General features: G+C 41.4%; 1 protein-coding gene across 2 annotated transcripts in view; it reads right to left on the bottom strand.

The window, feature by feature from the left end:
• Positions 1-19,537, bottom strand: part of LOC138982707 (rho GTPase-activating protein 21-like) — a 103,683-nt gene that overhangs the window by 59,859 nt on the left and 24,287 nt on the right. For both annotated transcript variants that reach the window (XM_070356034.1, XM_070356035.1), the window contains exon 3: positions 2,525-2,680. In XM_070356034.1, the coding sequence (XP_070212135.1) occupies positions 2,525-2,680 (156 nt within the window). The remainder of the gene's footprint in view (positions 1-2,524; positions 2,681-19,537) is intronic.

Below are 19,537 nucleotides of genomic sequence, written 5' to 3'. Positions count from 1 at the left end.
TCCTGCTCGCACTGAGTTAGTAAACCAGTGACTAGTAACTTGCCGTAAAAACTGAAGTAATCAAAACCCATAAACTAACCCTAAAACCTAACCTTAACCCCTAAATCTCACAAAAATCGTACAAAAATTGAAGAATTAAAACTTTAAGAAAATGAGCAAATAGAATATATAAAAAAAAGTGCAAAATCGCAAATATCTGTGGCTTCTAATCGGAAATTGTCCATCGATCGGCAGTGCTATACACACTATTGCTTTTCAGGTTGACGATATCACTGAATAAAAAGTAAATAGTAGATATGGGCTGTTTATCCCCGAGTACGCAGTACTAGGGTCCTGCAGACTTTAATTGTGTGTCTGTCTGTCTGTCTGTCTGTCTGTCTGTTCGTCTCGACTTAACAGCTTATTGCTGGGAAACTACTGGGCGCAGTTCGTTCAAAAGTTGATACACTAACTTGATAATAGGTCCGATTGATCGTATTAAAACTTCATAATGTTACCTGGGACCTAAATGCGAAATATTCCACAAAAACGACTCTTAACGGGGGGATGTTTGGCGGTGGGAGTACAACTGCCGTGCAGCTAATGGAACAGCCAGCTAGCTGGTGCGAATCACGTCCGCCTATGGCCAAAGTGATCCGGGCTCGATTCCCGGCATGGGCGGTCTATATTATTTTAATTGTTTTTTTAAATTCTTGTTTACTATTGTTTATTATGAACGTTTTAATGTTTTATTTCACTCTAATAATTTTTTTAATTGTGTAAAATAAATAAATAATTTTTTTTTTAAATTCTTGTTTACTATTGTTTATTATGAACGTTTTAATGTTTTATTTTACTCTAATAATTTTTTTAATTGTGTAAAATAAATAAATAATTTTTTTTTTAAATCCACGTGCACAAGACGAAAGCACGTCCGCCTATGGCCAAAGTGATCCGGGTTTGATTCCCGGGATGGGTGGTCTATTTGTTTTTTTTTTTTGCTTTGTTTTTTTAAATTCTTGTTTACTATTGTTTATTATGAACTTCTTAATGTTTTATTTTACTCTAATAATTTTTTTAATTGTGTAAAATAAATTAAAAATTTTTTTTTTTTAAATCCACGTGCACAAGACAAAAAATTTCATACTGGGGGAGCGAGCCAGTCTGAAGAGTACTCGGGTCCAGCGCCAGCGTTTTTTATTTTGGGTTGTGACTGATGATAAAACTATTTTTCATTTCCCCCGTAAATTCCGCACACACTGTCACTTAAGATAACTACAGAGTTCAATAATAATCATCACAGACGAGCATTTTCTTCACAGCTGCACGAGGCAAAGGGCAAAAGTCAACAGTGTCTTCAAAGTTTGTCAATAACATAAGTGTCACAGAACAAACGATCAATCCCAATAACATTTCATATGGGTGTTGAACTGTCTCTTAAAACGACTTAGGCACTATCCAAAATTTAAATATGCGAGCAATATTATTTTCACTTTTTTACAAACAAAAGTAGTAGCAAATGACATGTTCTAAACGAATGACAGCCATATGTGTCGAGTGAACCTGTTGTGATGTTGACCGAAACTTAAGTTACAAATCAACAATTTCGTGTGTGTAAATTTATCAACATTCATTTTGTAAAAAAAAGTATCAAAAACCATTTTTCTATGTTTGTCTTTTTCTGTGTTTACTTTATACATGTAAAAGACGGCGCATGCCAAGTAGGTAATCATTTTGAGAAACCGTTTGGTTGTAATAACACTTTTTCCTTCGGATTTGACATTCGTTATTTTCCCAGCTCAAAGCAACACAAGACGTTGTCAAGACTCACATGTTAAGGCTGACATCTCTCAGAACCGGAAAAAAACCGTGTGTGTAAATTTCAAACTGGTAAATCTTAATCAAATGAACTAATTTGGCGACCATTTTACCCCTTTATCATTAAATTTGCTAATGAGAATCAAAAATGAATTAGCATAGTCGTTAAGTGACATTTATTGGAATGCGATTATTGGAAGCAGATAAGGTCGTTTTATAAAACAAGTTGGATTTTTATACCTATCTTGATATTGTAAAATCACATTTAATCAAAATCTGCATTTAGATTAAAAAAAATAGTCTCCGTGTGTGTGTCAAAACTTAGGTTACATCTTCCACACGCGTCAGGTGTGTGTGTGTGTGTGTGTTTATATGTGTGTGTTTATATGTGTGTGTGTGTTTATATATGTGTGTGTGTGTGTGTTTATATATATATGTGTGTGTGTGTGTGTGTGTGTGTGTGTGTGTGTGTGTGTTGGGTGTGTGTGTGTGCACATGCGTGCCATTTTAATGACAATTTGTAATAAAACAAATAGTGTTAGTCATAATAAGAGGTCCCACAACTGAAAAAGCACAGCCCCAAGTAAAGGAACAACCTCATTTACATTATAAATTAGTCCCAAAGGTGTCATATTGTGATAAATACCACCGTATCATATGGCAGATGCCTGCATTACTATCTACTGATCCAACACTTAGTGTAAATGCTGCAAACTCCAGAACTGACCCCAAGTGAATGCGGCCTGGTGGCGGGCTCCGGTGGGTAGACGACAAAGTGCCGCAAGGTGAAACCAAATCCCTGGGCGCTGCGTGGAACTATGACCGTCCTCGGTCCAGCCCACGACAGTAACTGGCTAATGCGACCTTGACCTTCCCTGTCTCCCTGCAACACAAGAAAAATAGGATGCGTTAGCAAACATGACAATATTCAATTCTTCGCTTTCCATACGGCTGTGGTGCCTGTAATGATAGCAGCGAGGTCTCTCTGGTAAGAAGGCACCTCTGAGAAAGGGACACATACATCTATAAGTATTACTTTGTCCCTTGGTTGCATGATTGCTTTAAATGTGCAGGTACGCTTTTGACTTAAGTCACACCCGGAGTCCTCTCATCACAAAAACCAATAAGTTGTGATGTTTTTACATAGATTTTTTTACCTCAAAACTTCAGATAACTGTGATCAACCTTATAATATGTTAGATTCAAAAGACAGAATACAAGTTATTTCTAATATGCTGACTGTTCGCAAATGATAACCAACATGTTGAGGAAATGAATATCAACATGAGCTGACAGATAATAATATGATGATAATAATTGTAATACAGATCATACACAATATTTTGAGTTGATGATACAAACTTCACTTGCTCCAAACGACGCAAAAGTAACGTTCAGCGGCCATTGTGGAGGTGCATTCAAGTTTAAACTTCACATGACCGCCACAATGGAGCCCGCCCTTCACATTAGGCACGACCCTCAAAAGCCCTCTAATTAATCTCTACATAATCAGGAAGAACCCTGTGTTGAAGACTGACCTAGACAAGGGACATGCATACAAGGTCAAGGACAGAACAAAGACACAAGAGAAGGTTGCATCCTGACAGAACCACAGACTGTCTACCGGGCATAAATAGAATGGAAAGATAAAGCTTAGGAAAACAACCTTTGATATTTCCTCTATCTATTTGTTGTTGTGTATACATTTGCATAGCAGTGCAAGAAGAAAATCGGTGAATAGGCTTGGGTAATCTGGGAGCAGCTATACTTGAGCCCTGACAATTGCGTGAAGCAGCCCGGTAGCTGAGAGAGCGCGAGAGAAGAAACACCGTGCCGAGTAAGTGTGTGCATGCCCATTCTGACATTCTGGGCCCCTGCCTCAAACCCCTGACATTTGGGCCACTTGACTAGAAGCAAACTTACGGTCACATTCATGAATGACATAAAGTTCAAGAGATAAGTACATGTAGTCATTACGTCTTTCTTGTTTGCTACCGGTGGTACGAGAGATTTGCCATTTAGACCAACAACCAGTACCAACGCAATATTCACTTGTATTTTCTACTGTGAGCCACTTAGACCAACAACCAGTACCAACGCAATATTCACTTGTATTTTCTACTGTGAGCCATTTAGACCAACAACCAGTACCAACGCAATATTCACTTGTATTTTCTACTGTGAGCCACTTAGAAGACAATTGTTAGGGTCGTCATAGAAACCAAATGAACACTGTATGAGAAATTGCAGAAGAACAATGTAAATAAATCCAACAAAAATGGATCTCTGATAACCATTGGCATGTTGTCTCTATTCCTAACTCTACCTTGAGCAATGCTCGAATCTCGTCTACAATCAGCAAAAGAATTACCAGGGAAAAAAGCTGAAGGGGTCCAAACAAGAGATAAATAATGTAGTGAAGTCATAACATGCCCCCCCTCCCCCCCTTCCTAGCAGTGGGATTTTAGCGGCTGACAAGGACAGTGCAGCACAACATGCAGACAGAAGTGAATGACATGATACACCCCAGGGGACTGTGAGTGATCAAGATGGAGGAGGATTGAGTTGTGTTTTGCTTGGCCCATCAGAGAGGTGAAAGACAGGAGTAATGCAGATTTTGTTTCATGCTGTTTTCTGGCCCTTGAACTATCAAATTCCTCTTGCTGCTAGCAGAATACAAAGTCGCTTACTCTATGAGCACTAGAAAACATGAAATGAAGCCGTTTTGGGGGATGTACATGTTCAATAACAAACTGAAACAGACAGACAGACACACAAATACACACACGTAAACACACACTGGCACGCTCGCACACACACGCTTGCACACACACAAACGCATGCACACCATTTTTCCTTCGCATCAAACTCATTAAATTTCTCGACATTAGTAGCTGAAACCCTCACAGGCTCACAAAAGAGTCATGTAGTCTATCCTACTCACTGACTCGAACACTTCATCCGAAATTTACACAAGCTTCAAGAGGTGAAAGAGGGCAGCTAGTGCTTCCTGACAACAGGATGTGGTTTATCTTGATATGACTAGCATGGCCCTGCAGCAATCAGTAATCACCAACTTCACACACAGTCTGCAATTGCCACCAGAGGGCGTCCCTTAGTCTCAATCTTGATCAAGTGATAGGTGGGTGTGGGTTTGCTTCCAGGAGAACTCAGGATAACTGAGTACATTTCCCCTACAAGATCAGATTTAAAAAAATAGCATCACATCCATGTAGTGGAAAGAGCTAGAGGTTCTTCTTCTTCTTCTTCCATAGAGGACTGGGTTCTTGCGAACGTCTCTGAGTCCTGCGGTTGAGTCACTGTTACCGAGAGTGGCTAGCTAGGTTTTCCCTGACATTGAGATTTGTGTTTTTTAACACTATTTTCTGTCTTCTCCTGAATCTTATTCTCTTCTTCTGTGTTCCTTGGTTGCAGTTCTTCCATACTCTCATATTTTGGCAAGAGAGCGATTTTACTTTCCATTGGCAGTTTCCATCCTAGCCGCCCTGTAGTCATACTATGTTGGATGCATGCTGAGTATGTCACATTCTGTATGTAACCCAACAAACTCTGTAGATGACATACTCTGTTTGGTGCTTACTTGTGCTTGCCTCACTCACTCACAAGGGGGATAAGGCACACGCATGGTCTGGCTAACTGCACTCTATGCCCCAAACCTAATTTACTATGCCCCAAAGGCTATGAGCTAAAAATGTATGCACTAAATTTATTGTGACTAATCTCCTTGGGAGTGTCAATAACTGACTGCAGGGTAAAACCCAACGTCATCCAGTAACTTCCATCAATCAAACGCCCAAGGCTTATGATTTTATGGACAAACAAGAGGCGAAGCCTTCAAGGCTCCCGTAAGAAATCGACAAACAGTAACACAAACTCATTCACTCCGTCACACATACACACACACAGTAAGCATAGGTGACACGGTGCAAGAGTGGGAGACACTAGATCTAGATCTGTCTGTCTGAAGCCTACTTACGGGGACACGACTGCCAGATCGACACTGCGCTTTCGACAGCGCTTCCTCGCGCACACACTGGAAACATGCTGTGCAGATCAACCTGTAGGAAATCTCCTTTGGTATCTTCTTTATCTATTTTTCTGGGGCTACGAAACCGAACAATGTGAAATCGTCTTCCCCGAATCGGCGAACTGCAGCTGGGTGAGAACTGTATCTATACCACAATCCTTCACGCGATCTGACTTAACCTTGACCCCTGACCTGGTCTACATACCACACACGACACAAACCAGTCACCTGTTTTTACCCCCCCCCCCAAAACCCCCCACCACCCGTTTTCTTTGGATACACACTTTAACTACATACGTGCCGACGAAATGTTGATCATTGCTTCAATACTTTGAAGCTGTTGCTTGGATAATAACCAGGTAAAATTAGTATTTCGGTGTTCAGTCAAATGTTAAAGTTTCTATCACACACATACACACGCACAGACAGACAAACGTTAGCATCGCATAGGCTACACTTACGTGAGCCAATAAATGACATTATTGTGTCAAAATACATCATCAGTTGAGTTGACACTCTTACTTAACTCAGGTGGCTGTACCTTCAGGACACGATCATTCATTCGTATACTATGCCTCTAGTCATACTCAGCTACAAAAAAGCAACCAGTAGGAGAACACTAGAATAAGAAATATCAGTGGAACTAGAAGTATGTTGAATACCTCAAGTTAAGTATTACACCAAATCCCATCAAGGCTAGTATCAAGGGCATATATATATATGCAATAGGGGGAAAACCCTGCCTCAGGGTGTGACGATCCAACTCTTGTTCAACAGGCTGTGTGCTATAGATTGTGCAACCTGTTAGACTTGTTCAACAGGCTGTGTGCTATAGATTGTGCAACCTGTTAGACTTGTTCAACAGGCTGTGTGCTATAGATTGTGCAACCTGTTAGACTAGAGTAAGGAGGGGACATGTAATGAAATCATGGTTAACTGGCTAAAACTGACTCAGTTATTATCCCCTGCTAAAGCAACAAATGCCATCCCAGCCATCCGACCCCTGACCAGGTGTCAACCTGTCCATGAACAAGAGAGACATTTGGCAGTCTGGACAGCAGAACCTGGCAACCTCAAACACACAGCACACAAACCCTATCATCCTTAATCTTTTTAAAATGTTTGTCATTGTTCACTGTGCCGTGCACTGCTGACAATGACAGCTTCAGTAACGAAGTGAATATTCTTTTCCTTCCGTTTTCTGTGTGTATAATATGATAATTATAAGTTTCAATGAAACTATCAAAGCTTTCAAATTCTAGCCACTCCTTGTATCTCATCTACAAGCCTAGCCCCTCCTGACAGGTTGTGTGCTGTGTGAGGATGACAGGATTGACAGCCACGTCAGACATTACCATCTCAAGAGTTCGTGTACACAACATTAGATACATGAAGTGGGGAGGGACATGTACTCATGTAGTCACTCCACTGGCAGTAGGTGTGAGATAAGGACTTGGAAATCTTTGAAGAAACATGCTTGTAAAGAGGCAGAACCTCATCGTTTTCATCTGTAACACACACGTGAACTGAGAGACCTTGCAGTATCAACCATGGCAAACATAAATTAACTGCGGATGTGTCAACTGTCATACCCACTTATCTCAGGTTAGTTACATTAACGCCCTTCCTTGCTGAATTAGAAATCATAAGCAAATACTACCACATACACTACAACTGTTACTTATACTCATCGTGCTTCAGTCGATCAAGTTCAACATCAAACACTCCTACAAAGGAGAAAGTCAACCTCAGTTTCAATGATCCCCCATATCCACAGAGACTGTGTGTGAAACATTAAACCGAGTCAGCAGTGGTAATGATCATTCTTCCAAGATATTCAAAGAGGTTCTCTTCCAATGGAAAAAGGGGAAAAGTTCAGAGTTGAGATCAGTGGTAATTATGTTGGCACAAACAACGTATCAAACTAATTTAATAGATCTCCTATGTATTCTCAAGTGTTTGAATTCCTGAAGGCTCAATTTCATATATCTCCTTCTATCGACCCTCAAGCGTTTAAATTCCTGGTTTAAAAGCACCCGTTCTGAAGATGACACACCCATAAGTCTACACGACCTACTCAGTGCAACCCTGCATACAAATTAAAATGTGATTATAAATGAATGAAGTTGAAGCACAGGCCCTACATTCTCCCAGTGCTGCTGAGTTCCACATTAAGTTCAGTTGGCCTTCTTCCTACACATCTTGATTGCATAACCCAGAGGATATTAGACTTCAAAGGGGCACCAGCCATAAAAACACCACCCTGTTTAGCTGTAATTACTTGCAAATTCCCCTAACTGCTATCCTACCCAGCCCCACCCCTACCCCCTTGCAAACTCCCCTACCTGCTATCCTACCCAGCCCTGCACCCCTACCCCCTTGTTTGTCAAGACACTCAGTCTCTACAGTATCAGAGAAAGAGATGATCTCATGCTCACACTTGCCTTAAATACAGGTAAACCACTTCTTGACTTTCAATACTTTCCTAGGATTAGAGGCGCCATAAGTAGAGGATTAAGGCACTGGTCATTAATATGATCCGCTAGGTGAGGCAGAAAGGAGTTCAGCCCGCTGCATAACGTCCACCCAAAACAGCAAAGGGTTCAATGTTTTCACAACAGCCTCATGCTCTCCACGGAGAGAGAAAACAAACACCATGCATAGATTAACTTAAAGTATGCCTTTTAACCCAACAACTTCTTCCTGGATATTACCCTGAATCCATGACAACAGATTCGACACCAGATACCTCAGAAACCACCACACAATAAAAGCTGGGTTAACTCCAGCACTGCAGACTAAGACAGGTGCCTACACAGGTAAACTTCACACTCACTGGGAGACGAAAAACAGGAGATACAGCAGAAGAAGAAGTCCACCCGAGAGGAACGACCTTTCACGGACACAGGTAGAGAGACCGCTACATCAGTGTGAGGGAGGGATGGAGGACTGACGGGCAAGCGTGCTCCTAACCGTGAAGAATCAGAGGCATCCACTCAGGAACATACCAGGAATCACCCACACATCAAAGACTGGGGCAACGCAGAAGGCGGGTGATGGATAGAGTGACGATGGGGGCGGGGATGATTGAAGGGGTGGGGGTGGAGGAGGAGGTGTTGAGTCGGGTACTGAGTGGAGGGTACTGAGTGGAGGGTACTGAGTGGAGACGGGAGAACTGAAGCCAAACTTACAAACAACAACAACAACAGTTGCTAATAAAGTCACCTTCAAAACACCGTCTAAGCTACATTTATTCATTCGTTTTATCCCTCTCCCCCCCCCCCCCCCTATTTATACAGTTGTGTTTATTTACTCTCCCTCCCTCTCTCTCTCTCCGCTTGTATCAAAAGCCGTACACAAGAAACACAAACAAACCAAGAAAGCGATGCATAATGATAGACTGGTGGGAATAACACCTGATAGTGATAACACCTGGTCAAAGCTTCCCGACACCAGTGAAAGAGGACGGCGAAGGGGGAGGGGGTAGCAGTTGAGCGCAGAATTCTTAGAGCAGGTGAACCCTGTCTCGGTAAAAACATGCTATAACTCTGAGGAAGTAAGGCTAGCAGGAGAGGAGGGGGGCAAAAAATATAACCCTGATAAACACAGCGTTCATCCTACGATGGCAAAGCCAAGGTACCGTCCACGCGATAGAGTGAGTGAGTCATTGGCAACTTCACACCGTGATAAGCAAGGCCAACCCACAGCATCAACAACAACCCGATACCCCACACAAGCTGCAAGGAGGGGGCAAAACCCGCTAGCAAGCAAAACGACGCAGATTTAAGAAAAACGGCGCAGAACAGTCAAAATTGTACGCAAATTTCCATTAAAGTGTACACAGACCACCATTAAATATAGGCTCCCAAACTCGGCCATCCTGATATTCTGATCACAGAATCAGAGAAAAATATGAAGACAACTCATTTGGAGTGTCTAGCAATGACAGGGAGCGCAGCGCTGACATATCATGCCAGTTGTCCTGCCCAACGCTGACATATCATGCCAGTTGTCCTGCCCAACGCTGACATATCATGCCAGTTGTCCTGCCCAACGCTGACATATCATGCCAGTTGTCCTGCCCAGCGCTGACATATCATGCCAGTTGTCCTGCCCAGCGCTGACATATCATGCCAGTTGTGCTGCCCAACGCTGACATATCATGCCAGTTGTCCTGCCCAGCGCTGACATATCATGCCAGTTGTCCTGCCCAACGCTGACATATCATGCCAGTTGTCCTGCCCAACGCTAACATATCATGCCAGTTTTCCTGCCCAACGCTGACATATCATGCCAGTTTTCCTGCCCAACGCTAACATATCATGCCAGTTTTCCTGCCCAACGCTGACATATCATGCCAGTTTTCCTGCCCAACGCTGACATATCATGCCAGTTTTCCTGCCCAACGCTGACATATCACGCCAGTTTTCCTGCCCAACGCTGACATATCATGCCAGTTTTCCTGCCCAACGCTGACATATCACGCCAGTTTTCCTGCCCAACGCTGACATATCATGCCAGTTGTCCTGCCCAACGCTGACATATCATGCCAGTTTTTCTGCCCAACTGTCAGTGTTGCACCGGTTTTCTACTCCAGCTTTTGCTGCTAGAATACCAAAACACTTCAACACAATTTCTCCTGTTGCTGTGAACAAGATCAGGTGAAACAAGTTGATGGGAGTGAAAATGCGTGTGGATGGTGAGTGCATGGTCACTGGTAACCTTCTGACACCAACATCCAAACCCACAGCATGCCCAACATAGAGAGTGGAACCGAGATAGTGGGAATTTCAATACATATATGGCCTTAAGTCTGAAATGGTGTCCACAGCTGAAATAGCTGTGCAACCTTGGCTCTAACCTGATTTGTACATCAAAGAAAAATAAAATCCTTGTAAAGATTAATGAGACTTGTAAAAAAAAGTATGAAGTACACACCTAGAGAAACATTGTGTGCTCAGTTGTTGTTTTTAATGAAAATGTCGCCATTATCTGAAGTCAGAAGCACTACATTTTGGCCATTTTTTGTGACATGACCTTACAGCATATTGAAACATGGTCTACTCTGTCATATTTATGGGACAGAATGTCATGAATGACTTTTCACTGAGCCAGTAAAACTCAAATGTACCTTTGACAAAGCAAAGTTTTTGAATTTTGTCAGTAAGCCTGCAGAAAATGGGGAGACAAAATTTCACAGAAAGTTCATAACTCTTTCCGTAAGACTTCATTTTTGTTCACTGATCAGCTCTAAATAATAATTAAAGATTGAAACCTGATATATTTTTGTAAAAAAGTATTTTACAGTATGTTTTGCAGAGGTATAAAACATAAAAAGGGTTGTTTGACTTGTTTTTGCATGTTCAAAAGTAGTTTGAAGTTTACGTGCAGATTTTCTTGTGAAAAAAGAGTTATGAACTTTCCAACCTTTTGCCTTATAAAAAGAGTAAATTGACTGGTTGGGGAACACCTAGCTTTGTAATGCATTTGGATCCACTAGCAGCAGTCACACTGAAAGTTTGCATCAAGTTCATTCATTGGTGTTTGAGTAATTGAGAAATAAAAAATTCTTGTGAGAAAGTTATGAACTTTCCTACTATCTCCACTGAGAGTGTTTTTTGTCCTTAAATGCTAGCCATGAAAGTTAAGGTTGTAGTGGAACAGCAATTTTGCATATAAAAGTACATTAGATTTAGATACTAAGCAATTTTTGTCACTAAAGTCAAGCAGTATGCTTTAGTTAGCCATTTTCTCTATGTCTTGCGCACTATTTTTATGTGAGAGTTACTAACTCATGTCAAAACCCAAAATATATGTAAAATGACTATTTTCAGTTTCCAAATTACACTGTACCATGATTTTCATCACAAAAAGAATCTACTGGCTGCTGACTGTTTCTTTCTGAAGTACTTAGCCGTTTTGTCATGAAGTTCATAACTTCACATAACTCAAGCTCATTTTTCAAGGGCGTGTTTAAAATAATGCCTTGTTAATAGCAAAAGAGTACATTTGACTTTATCTGGACATTTTGTAAGAAGTTTTCTGAACATCAACCCTCAAAATTACATTTTGATAATTCCAGCATGAATCTGGGTTGACTGCACGGTGTACATAACTTCACATCAACTGACCCTCAGCCCCACGGTGTGAAGTTATGAACACATGCCATGAGTATGATTTATACACAATAATTAATTTACTACACTAAATCACTACCTCAAATGATGTGCTGCTCTTCTCCAGAGTAGGCTGTTACAGTTTGATGTCATTTTTATTTTAATTTACCGGCAGATTTTAGTACGTAGCTTTTCAGTTAAATAAATGATGTGAAGTTATGAACACACAGTCAGCTGACATAAACACTAACTAAATAATGATTTCGGTAACAGTTTTCATGACTGAGTTTGGTTAAGTAAATCATTAAGTTGTTTAGAATTATTTGCAAGAGACTTTAGTTAGTTATTTTAGTATAAATGTGTGATTGATGTGAAGTTATGAACTTTCACAAGTTTCAAACAATTTGTTTTATTTTGGCAATTAAAATCTGATTTTGTAATATAAGTGCAGCTTTAGCCTATACTATAACTCTGTGTTCTCAGTTTGTCATTGTTTTGCAAATATATTATACAGTAACTGTACTAGAGACCAACATAACAAAAATTCTTGTGAAGTTATGCGCACGCTCACATTTTATGATTTTTGTTATCGTTTGTTTTCACAAATGTTTTACTTTTATTACTTAGTTGTATGTTGATTACAAAGAGTAGCTGGAGAGAAAATAAGATGACATATGCACTTTCTTACTTTGGTTTGAATTAGCCATAGTTTGTGATGTCACGGTGTGAAGTTATGAACTCCTAGGACATTCTAAAAAAACTTTCAGTTTCTGCCAACTCTTTGAGTCAGACAAACATTTTGGTGTATTGAAATCCTTTTGATGGTACTTTTCAAGCACATTTTGCACAAAAACAGCAAAATTGTAGATTTAATGATAACTTATGCCAATATTTGCTGTGAAAAAATTGTGACAATATTAATTTCTATAAATAATACAGATAACCACAAAATCTTCTCCACACTTCATCTTCAAAAATTACCTTCATGTTCCAGCTCACCTTTTTCAGATTAAAAAACAAAACAAATTGTTTCCTGCCTGTATAAATTAAATTTATTATACCAATAAAAGTAAATTATGTGAAGTTATGAACTTCCCATTAATGGAGTTCACATCTGCATCATGCGTGGCCAAAACAAGTTTAACTTGCTTGAAATGCAAAGTAATTTGCTGTAGCAATTTGCTCAGATGTCTAAAACAGACCCAATACATGTAGCAACAAGAAGGGCAAAGCCCATACGACTCACATGCTTGACCTTGACCTTTACATGACCTTGACCTTCAGGGTCAAGGTCAAATAACTAAACCTAGCAATGACATCATACACTAAGAACTGCTTTACACATTTTTCCTACCAAAATACATGTGACCTTGACCCAAGGTCAAGGTCATCCAAGGTCATGCAACACAAAGCTGTTAATTCAAGACATAGGAAGTACAATGGTGCTTATTGGCTCTTTCTACCATGAGATATGGTCACTTTTAGTGGTTCACTACCTTATTTTGGTCACATTTCATAAGGGTCAAAGTGACCTTGACCTTGATCATATGTGACCAAATGTGTCTCATGATGAAAGCATAACATGTGCCCCACATAATTTTTAAGTTTGAAACAGTTATCTTCCATAGTTCAGGGTCAAGGTCACTTCAAAATATGTATACAATCCAACTTTGAAGAGCTCCTGTGACCTTGACCTTGAAGCAAGGTAAACCAAACTGGTATCAAAAGATGGGGCTTACTTTGCCTTATATATCATATATAGGTGAGGTATTCAATCTCAAAAACTTCAGAGAAAATGGGAAAAATGGGAAAAATAGCTGTTTTTTAGACAACATTTATGGCCCCTGCGACCTTGACCTTGAAGCAAGGTCAAGATGCTATGTATGTTTTTTGGGGCCTTGTCATCATACACCATCTTGCCAAATTTGGTACTGATAGACTGAATAGTGTCCAAGAAATATCCAACGTTAAAGTTTTCCGGACGGACGGACGGACGACTCGGGTGAGTACATAGACTCACTTTTGCTTCGCATGTGAGTCAACAATGATTTAACAAGTCTAAATTTTGTGACGGTGTGAAGTTATGAACTCCTGCAAACTTTTAAACCTGAATCTGTGAAGTGATCAAACATGAGTTTTCTAAAAAGCATAGCTGTTCCTTGCGTATTTATGCTCTAAAATATATCTCTATTTTCAAAACAAAGAAAATGTTCATTTTTAAAATTGATTTTGTATGTCACAAAAATGAACACCTATTCTGACTTTGGGCCATATATTATAAACGAAACGAATCTGAGTCACTGATGCTCCAGTCCAACTGTCATGGTATATATATATAAATACGACGGGTCGAGATTCTTTACATGGCCATAGGTGATGAAATTCCACTGATCTAAAGTTTTACTTCGACCCTTTTGCCTCAAATGGCGCTAGAGTTGATCCAGGAACTCTAAGGATGAATTAAAATTAATCTTAACTTGCCATTCCGGTAGTACTCACTGCCCGACGTGGTCATTGCGAATTCATTCAAGCGTGGACAAACATCAGGTAAGACATTGGCCTTACTCCCCCCCGTCATCTCTTAGATAACGAACTCTGACTTCCACTTTAGTCACCAGGTTGTTTCCTCTGTACACTGTACAGGAGGGGTTGTTGAAGTACACTATGCCGATAGCAATACAGCCCCCACGCTACCTGACAATTAGGCACATAAAAACTGTTCTTACCCCCGTGGGAAGATTCGCTTGACACGACTTTACGGGCTGACTGGCTAGCGCGCTCTCTTTCTTTTCACACACACAGACACACACACACACACACACACATTTAGCCTCTAATGTGCATGTAGCAACTCTCTCTCTCTAGCTCTCTCTCTCTCAAAATTGAATCATCATCATCTCTTTTTTTTTCTCTCTAACACACACACGCACACACACACACACACACACACACACACACACACACACACAGTCCCTCACACCAAACAAACAGTGCTAGTGACCAACTCCGCAAGTCAAGGGCTGAGTAAGCACATACACCTACACTTAGCAGGTGAACAGAACAGAAATGTAGGCACAGGTAGGTATCGCCGACCACGGTCCGCTGAGCAGGGCAGGGGCTGGGAAAAATGCCGCGGCCTTTATGAATGCAGCCTTTGTAGACAACAGCCGTGCCAGCCCCATAGATCTGTTTACCAGACACCCGTAATCCCTTTACATCTCACCTAGCATTTCACCCACTACCCCCCTTCATGCACCCAACCCCACCCTCTACCCCGTCCCCAGTCATCCCTTCCCACCCTGGAAGCAAAGATCTTGTAGGCTACGCTACCTACAAGATCTTTGCTGGAAGCGAGAGAGTCACGGATGTCACCTGGTGGGAAGTGGGTTGCTCACATACACTTACAGAAACAGTGGCGGGATCAGAAAGAAGACACTCTGCAAGTCAACAAGGTCGCCTCCGGAAAGTGTACAGTGAAACCCGCCTGTTACCTAATCAAAATCCTAGAAAATCAGGAGGCAGAAAAAAGGGGGAGACGTTGTGAACAGAGAGTCCGATAAAGGGGGAGGTTTTACATGGGAGGGGGGGGGGGGGGGGTCTCAAAAGGGGGCTTTCACTGTATTCAGCCACTGGTAAAGGGGGCGGGAGGGGGTGGGAGGAGTCAAATTTGTGTGTGCGCTTATGTTTTTCTTTAATCATCACTATACTGCATCTTCCACTAACTTATATCAATTGTTATAATCATCACTCCGTGATCGCGCTTGCCATAAAAAAGGATTTAACTAACACATTTATTGGGAAATAATTAAAAAAAATCCTGTATGAAGAGAAACCAGATCCTCTGTCATGGCAATTAGTCAAATCAAGTTATAGCACACAGTAATTACGCATTATCTGTGGAGAAATGTATTAGAAAGATCAACCAGTAATTCCGATTAGCTGCCAACATCGCTTCCGGTGCATTCAGATTGCAACTGGTGATATACCAGAAATGTCGAATTAGCTTCCCAGAACCAAACTCAAAGGTCCCCTCACCCCCACTCTCTTTGCAAATAATCTCACTCAATCTTGGACATGGATTCAACTACTTCCCAATCCTCTTGACAAACTACAACACTTCTATAGTGTTGCTGAACCGACACTGAAAAAGTCCAGCTACAAGGTCAGTAGTGACGTCAGTGTGAATACAAGTGCTGTTCTACGAGCGATGTGAAACACATTGGAACGGAAACAAAAGCAAACATTCTGTGCGCAGTCAAAATAATAACTGTTTTCATCCTAGCTTCTGTAACCTCTCTCTCTCTCTCTCTCTCTCTCTCTCTCTCTCTCTCTCTCTCTCTCTCTCTCTCGCTCTCTCTCTCTCTCTCTCTCTCTCTCTCTCTCTCTCTCTCTCTCTCTCTCTCTCTCTCTCTCTCTTTCTCTCGTTTGACACACCTGAACCATCACTATTTGTGTGTGTGTGTGTGTGTGTGTGTGTGTGTGTGTGTGTGTGTGTGTGGTGTGTGTATGTGTGTGTGGGGGGTGTATGTGTATGTGTGTGTGTGTGTGTGTGTGGTGTGTGTATGTGTGTGTGTGTGTGTGTGTGTGTGTGTGTGTGTGTGTGTGTGCATGCCTAACAGTTGCTAAAGGTGTGCGTGCTATTTGTAAAGCTGTAAAGAATGCCCTATTGTCCCCTCGGCAATTCACTGTTCCCCAGATCTTGACTTCGCCGAAAGAAACGCAACAACAGTTCAAAGACATTACTGATGACTAAAATGTAAAGGTCAACTAAAACTTCAGTTAGTTTGCATAACTGCTTTTTGTTAAGTGCCGCCACTGATGATCACTCCTAGATATGTCTTCCCTGTTATCTTTTGTAGGCATGGTGCCACCCCCCCCCCCCCCTCCTAACCTGCCCATCAAACACACTTCGTCATCTGTAGATGTCAAGTCAACCTTGAAAGCCCTCAACTACTTACACTGACCATCGCAACAAGAACGGAACAAAATCAAACAGGTCTGGAAACAAAAGACGAAGAAGTATGTCTTTTCTACATCACGACGGCTTCGCTTCCCATCCCAGACAGACAGAAAAGAAAGTGTAACGACGTAGTAGTACTACAGTCGACCCTGTCTATAACGACGTAGTAGTACTACAGTCGACCCTGTCTATAACGACGTAGTAGTACTACAGTCGACCCTGTCTATAACGACGTAGTAGTACTACAGTCGAACCTGTCTATAACGACGTAGTAGTACTACAGTCGAACCTGTCTATAACGACGTAGTAGTACTACAGTCGAACCTGTCTATAACGACGTAGTAGTACTACAGTCGAACCTGTCTATAACGACGTAGTAGTACTACAGTCGACCCTGTCTATAACGACGTAGTAGTGCTACAGTCGAACCTGTCTATAACGACGTAGTAGTACTACAGTCGAACCTGTCTATAACGACGTAGTAGTGCTACAGTCGAACCTGTCTATAACGACGTAGTAGTACTACAGTCGACCCTGTCTATAACGACGTAGTAGTACTACAGTCGACCCTGTCTATAACGACGTAGTAGTACTACAGTCGACCCTGTCTATAACGACGTAGTAGTACTACAGTCGACCCTGTCTATAACGACTACCAAAAGGGGCCGACCATGAGTGGTCTTTATAGTCAGAAAAGGTGAACAATAAAGACAGTGAGGCTCGTGGGGGGTGGGGGGGGGGGGTGTTTTGGAGTGGTCGTAAAGGAAAGGTGGTCGTTATGGAGATGCGAGTCGCCAGGGCAGGTTGGACTGTAGTAGACCACCTCACGTATCGGACATCAGCGGCGTTTATTTGCCACAAGACACGGCGCGACACGGACAGCGGACCACGTATCGGACATCAGCGGCGTTTATTTGCCACAAGACACGGCGCGACACGGACAGCGGACCACGCAGCGGACATCACAGGGACCAGGGTCAAACAAGCCGAAAGAAGATCACAGGAAAACCCACTCAAGCCAGTCAGGCGGAACAGCACTTCCACTTATAAAGCTATAGTCAATGAAGGCTTTTAGTTATGCGCTATAGAAATCTCCTTAATAATAAACAGGTCGCGTAAGGCGAAAATACAACATTTAGTCAAGCTGTCGAACTCACAGAATGAAACTGAACGCAATGCAATTTTTCAGCAAGACCGTATACTCGTAGCATCGTCAGTCCACCGCTCGTGGCAAAGGCAGTGAAATTGACAAGAAGAGCGGGGTAGTAGTTGCGCTGAGAACGATAGCACGCTTTTCTGTACCTCTCTTCGTTTTAACTTTCTGAGCGTGTTTTTAATCCAAACATATCATATCTATATGTTTTTGGAATCAGGAACCGACAAGGAATAAGATGAAAGTGTTTTTAAATTGATTTCGAAAATTTAATTTTGATAATAATTTTTATATATTTAATTTTCAGAGCTTGTTGTTAATCCAAATATAACATATTTATATGTTTTTGGAATCAGCAAATGATGGAGAATAAGATGAACGTAAATTTGGATCGTTTATTTGTTTTACAATTTTCAGATTTTTAATGACCAAAGTCATTAATTAATTTTTAAGCCACCACGCTGAAATGCAATACCGAAGTCCGGCCTTCGTCGAAGATTGCTTGGCCAAAATTTCAATCAATTTGATTGAAAAATGAGGGTGTGACAGTGCCGCCTCAACTTTACGAAAAGCCGGATATGACGTCATCAAAGGTATTATCAAAACAAAGAAAAAAACGTCTGGGGATATCATACCCAGGAACTCTCATGTAAAATGTCATAAAGATCGGTCCAGTAGTTTGGTCTGAATCGCTCTACACGCACGCACGCACACACACACACACACACACACACACATACACCACGACCCTCGTCTCGATTCCCCCCTCGATGTTAAAACATTTAGTCATAACTTGACTAAATGTAAAAAGGCTGCGCTGAAGACGGACAAGTATGATATTAATCAATCAATCAATATGAAGCTAGATGTTCAAGCAACAGCTTTCCTTGCACTGGGACTAGAAGGGAAAAGCTATTTGGTAGAAGTAGTAGGTAACCCACCAACATTGACAAGCTATTTGGTAGAAGTAGTAGGTAACCCACCAACATTGACAAGCTATTTGGTAGAAGTAGTAGGTAACCCACCAACATTGACAAGCTATTTGGTAGAAGTAGTAGGTAACCCACCAACATTGACAAGCTATTTGGTAGAAGTAGTAGGTAACCCACCAACATTGACAAGCTATTTGGTAGAAGTAGTAGGTAACCCACCAACATTGACAAGCTATTTGGTAGAAGTAGTAGGTAACCCACCAACATTGACAAGCAACAGTAAAAGAACAGCACTTCCACTTATAATTATTCAATGATGGTTGAAGAGGGACAAGTAGTACAAGAATCGCCCAGCAACAGCTGTCACGACTGGTAGGGAAAAGCTATTTGGTAGAAGTAGAAGGTAGCCATCGAAAAGTGACAAGCAACAGTAAAACTAAAAGAACAGCCCGGCAGCCGGGTACGACGGCCAGGTATGCTGTGTATTGGAAGATGATCGACAGTTTGGCCCAGACTTGGCCTCGGGGGGTA

This window comes from Littorina saxatilis, linkage group LG12 (assembly GCF_037325665.1).
Source record: "Littorina saxatilis isolate snail1 linkage group LG12, US_GU_Lsax_2.0, whole genome shotgun sequence".
Classification (NCBI taxonomy): domain Eukaryota; kingdom Metazoa; phylum Mollusca; class Gastropoda; order Littorinimorpha; family Littorinidae; genus Littorina; species Littorina saxatilis.
Note: the sequence above shows the minus strand (reverse complement) of the source record. Positions and strands in the feature narration are given on the sequence as shown.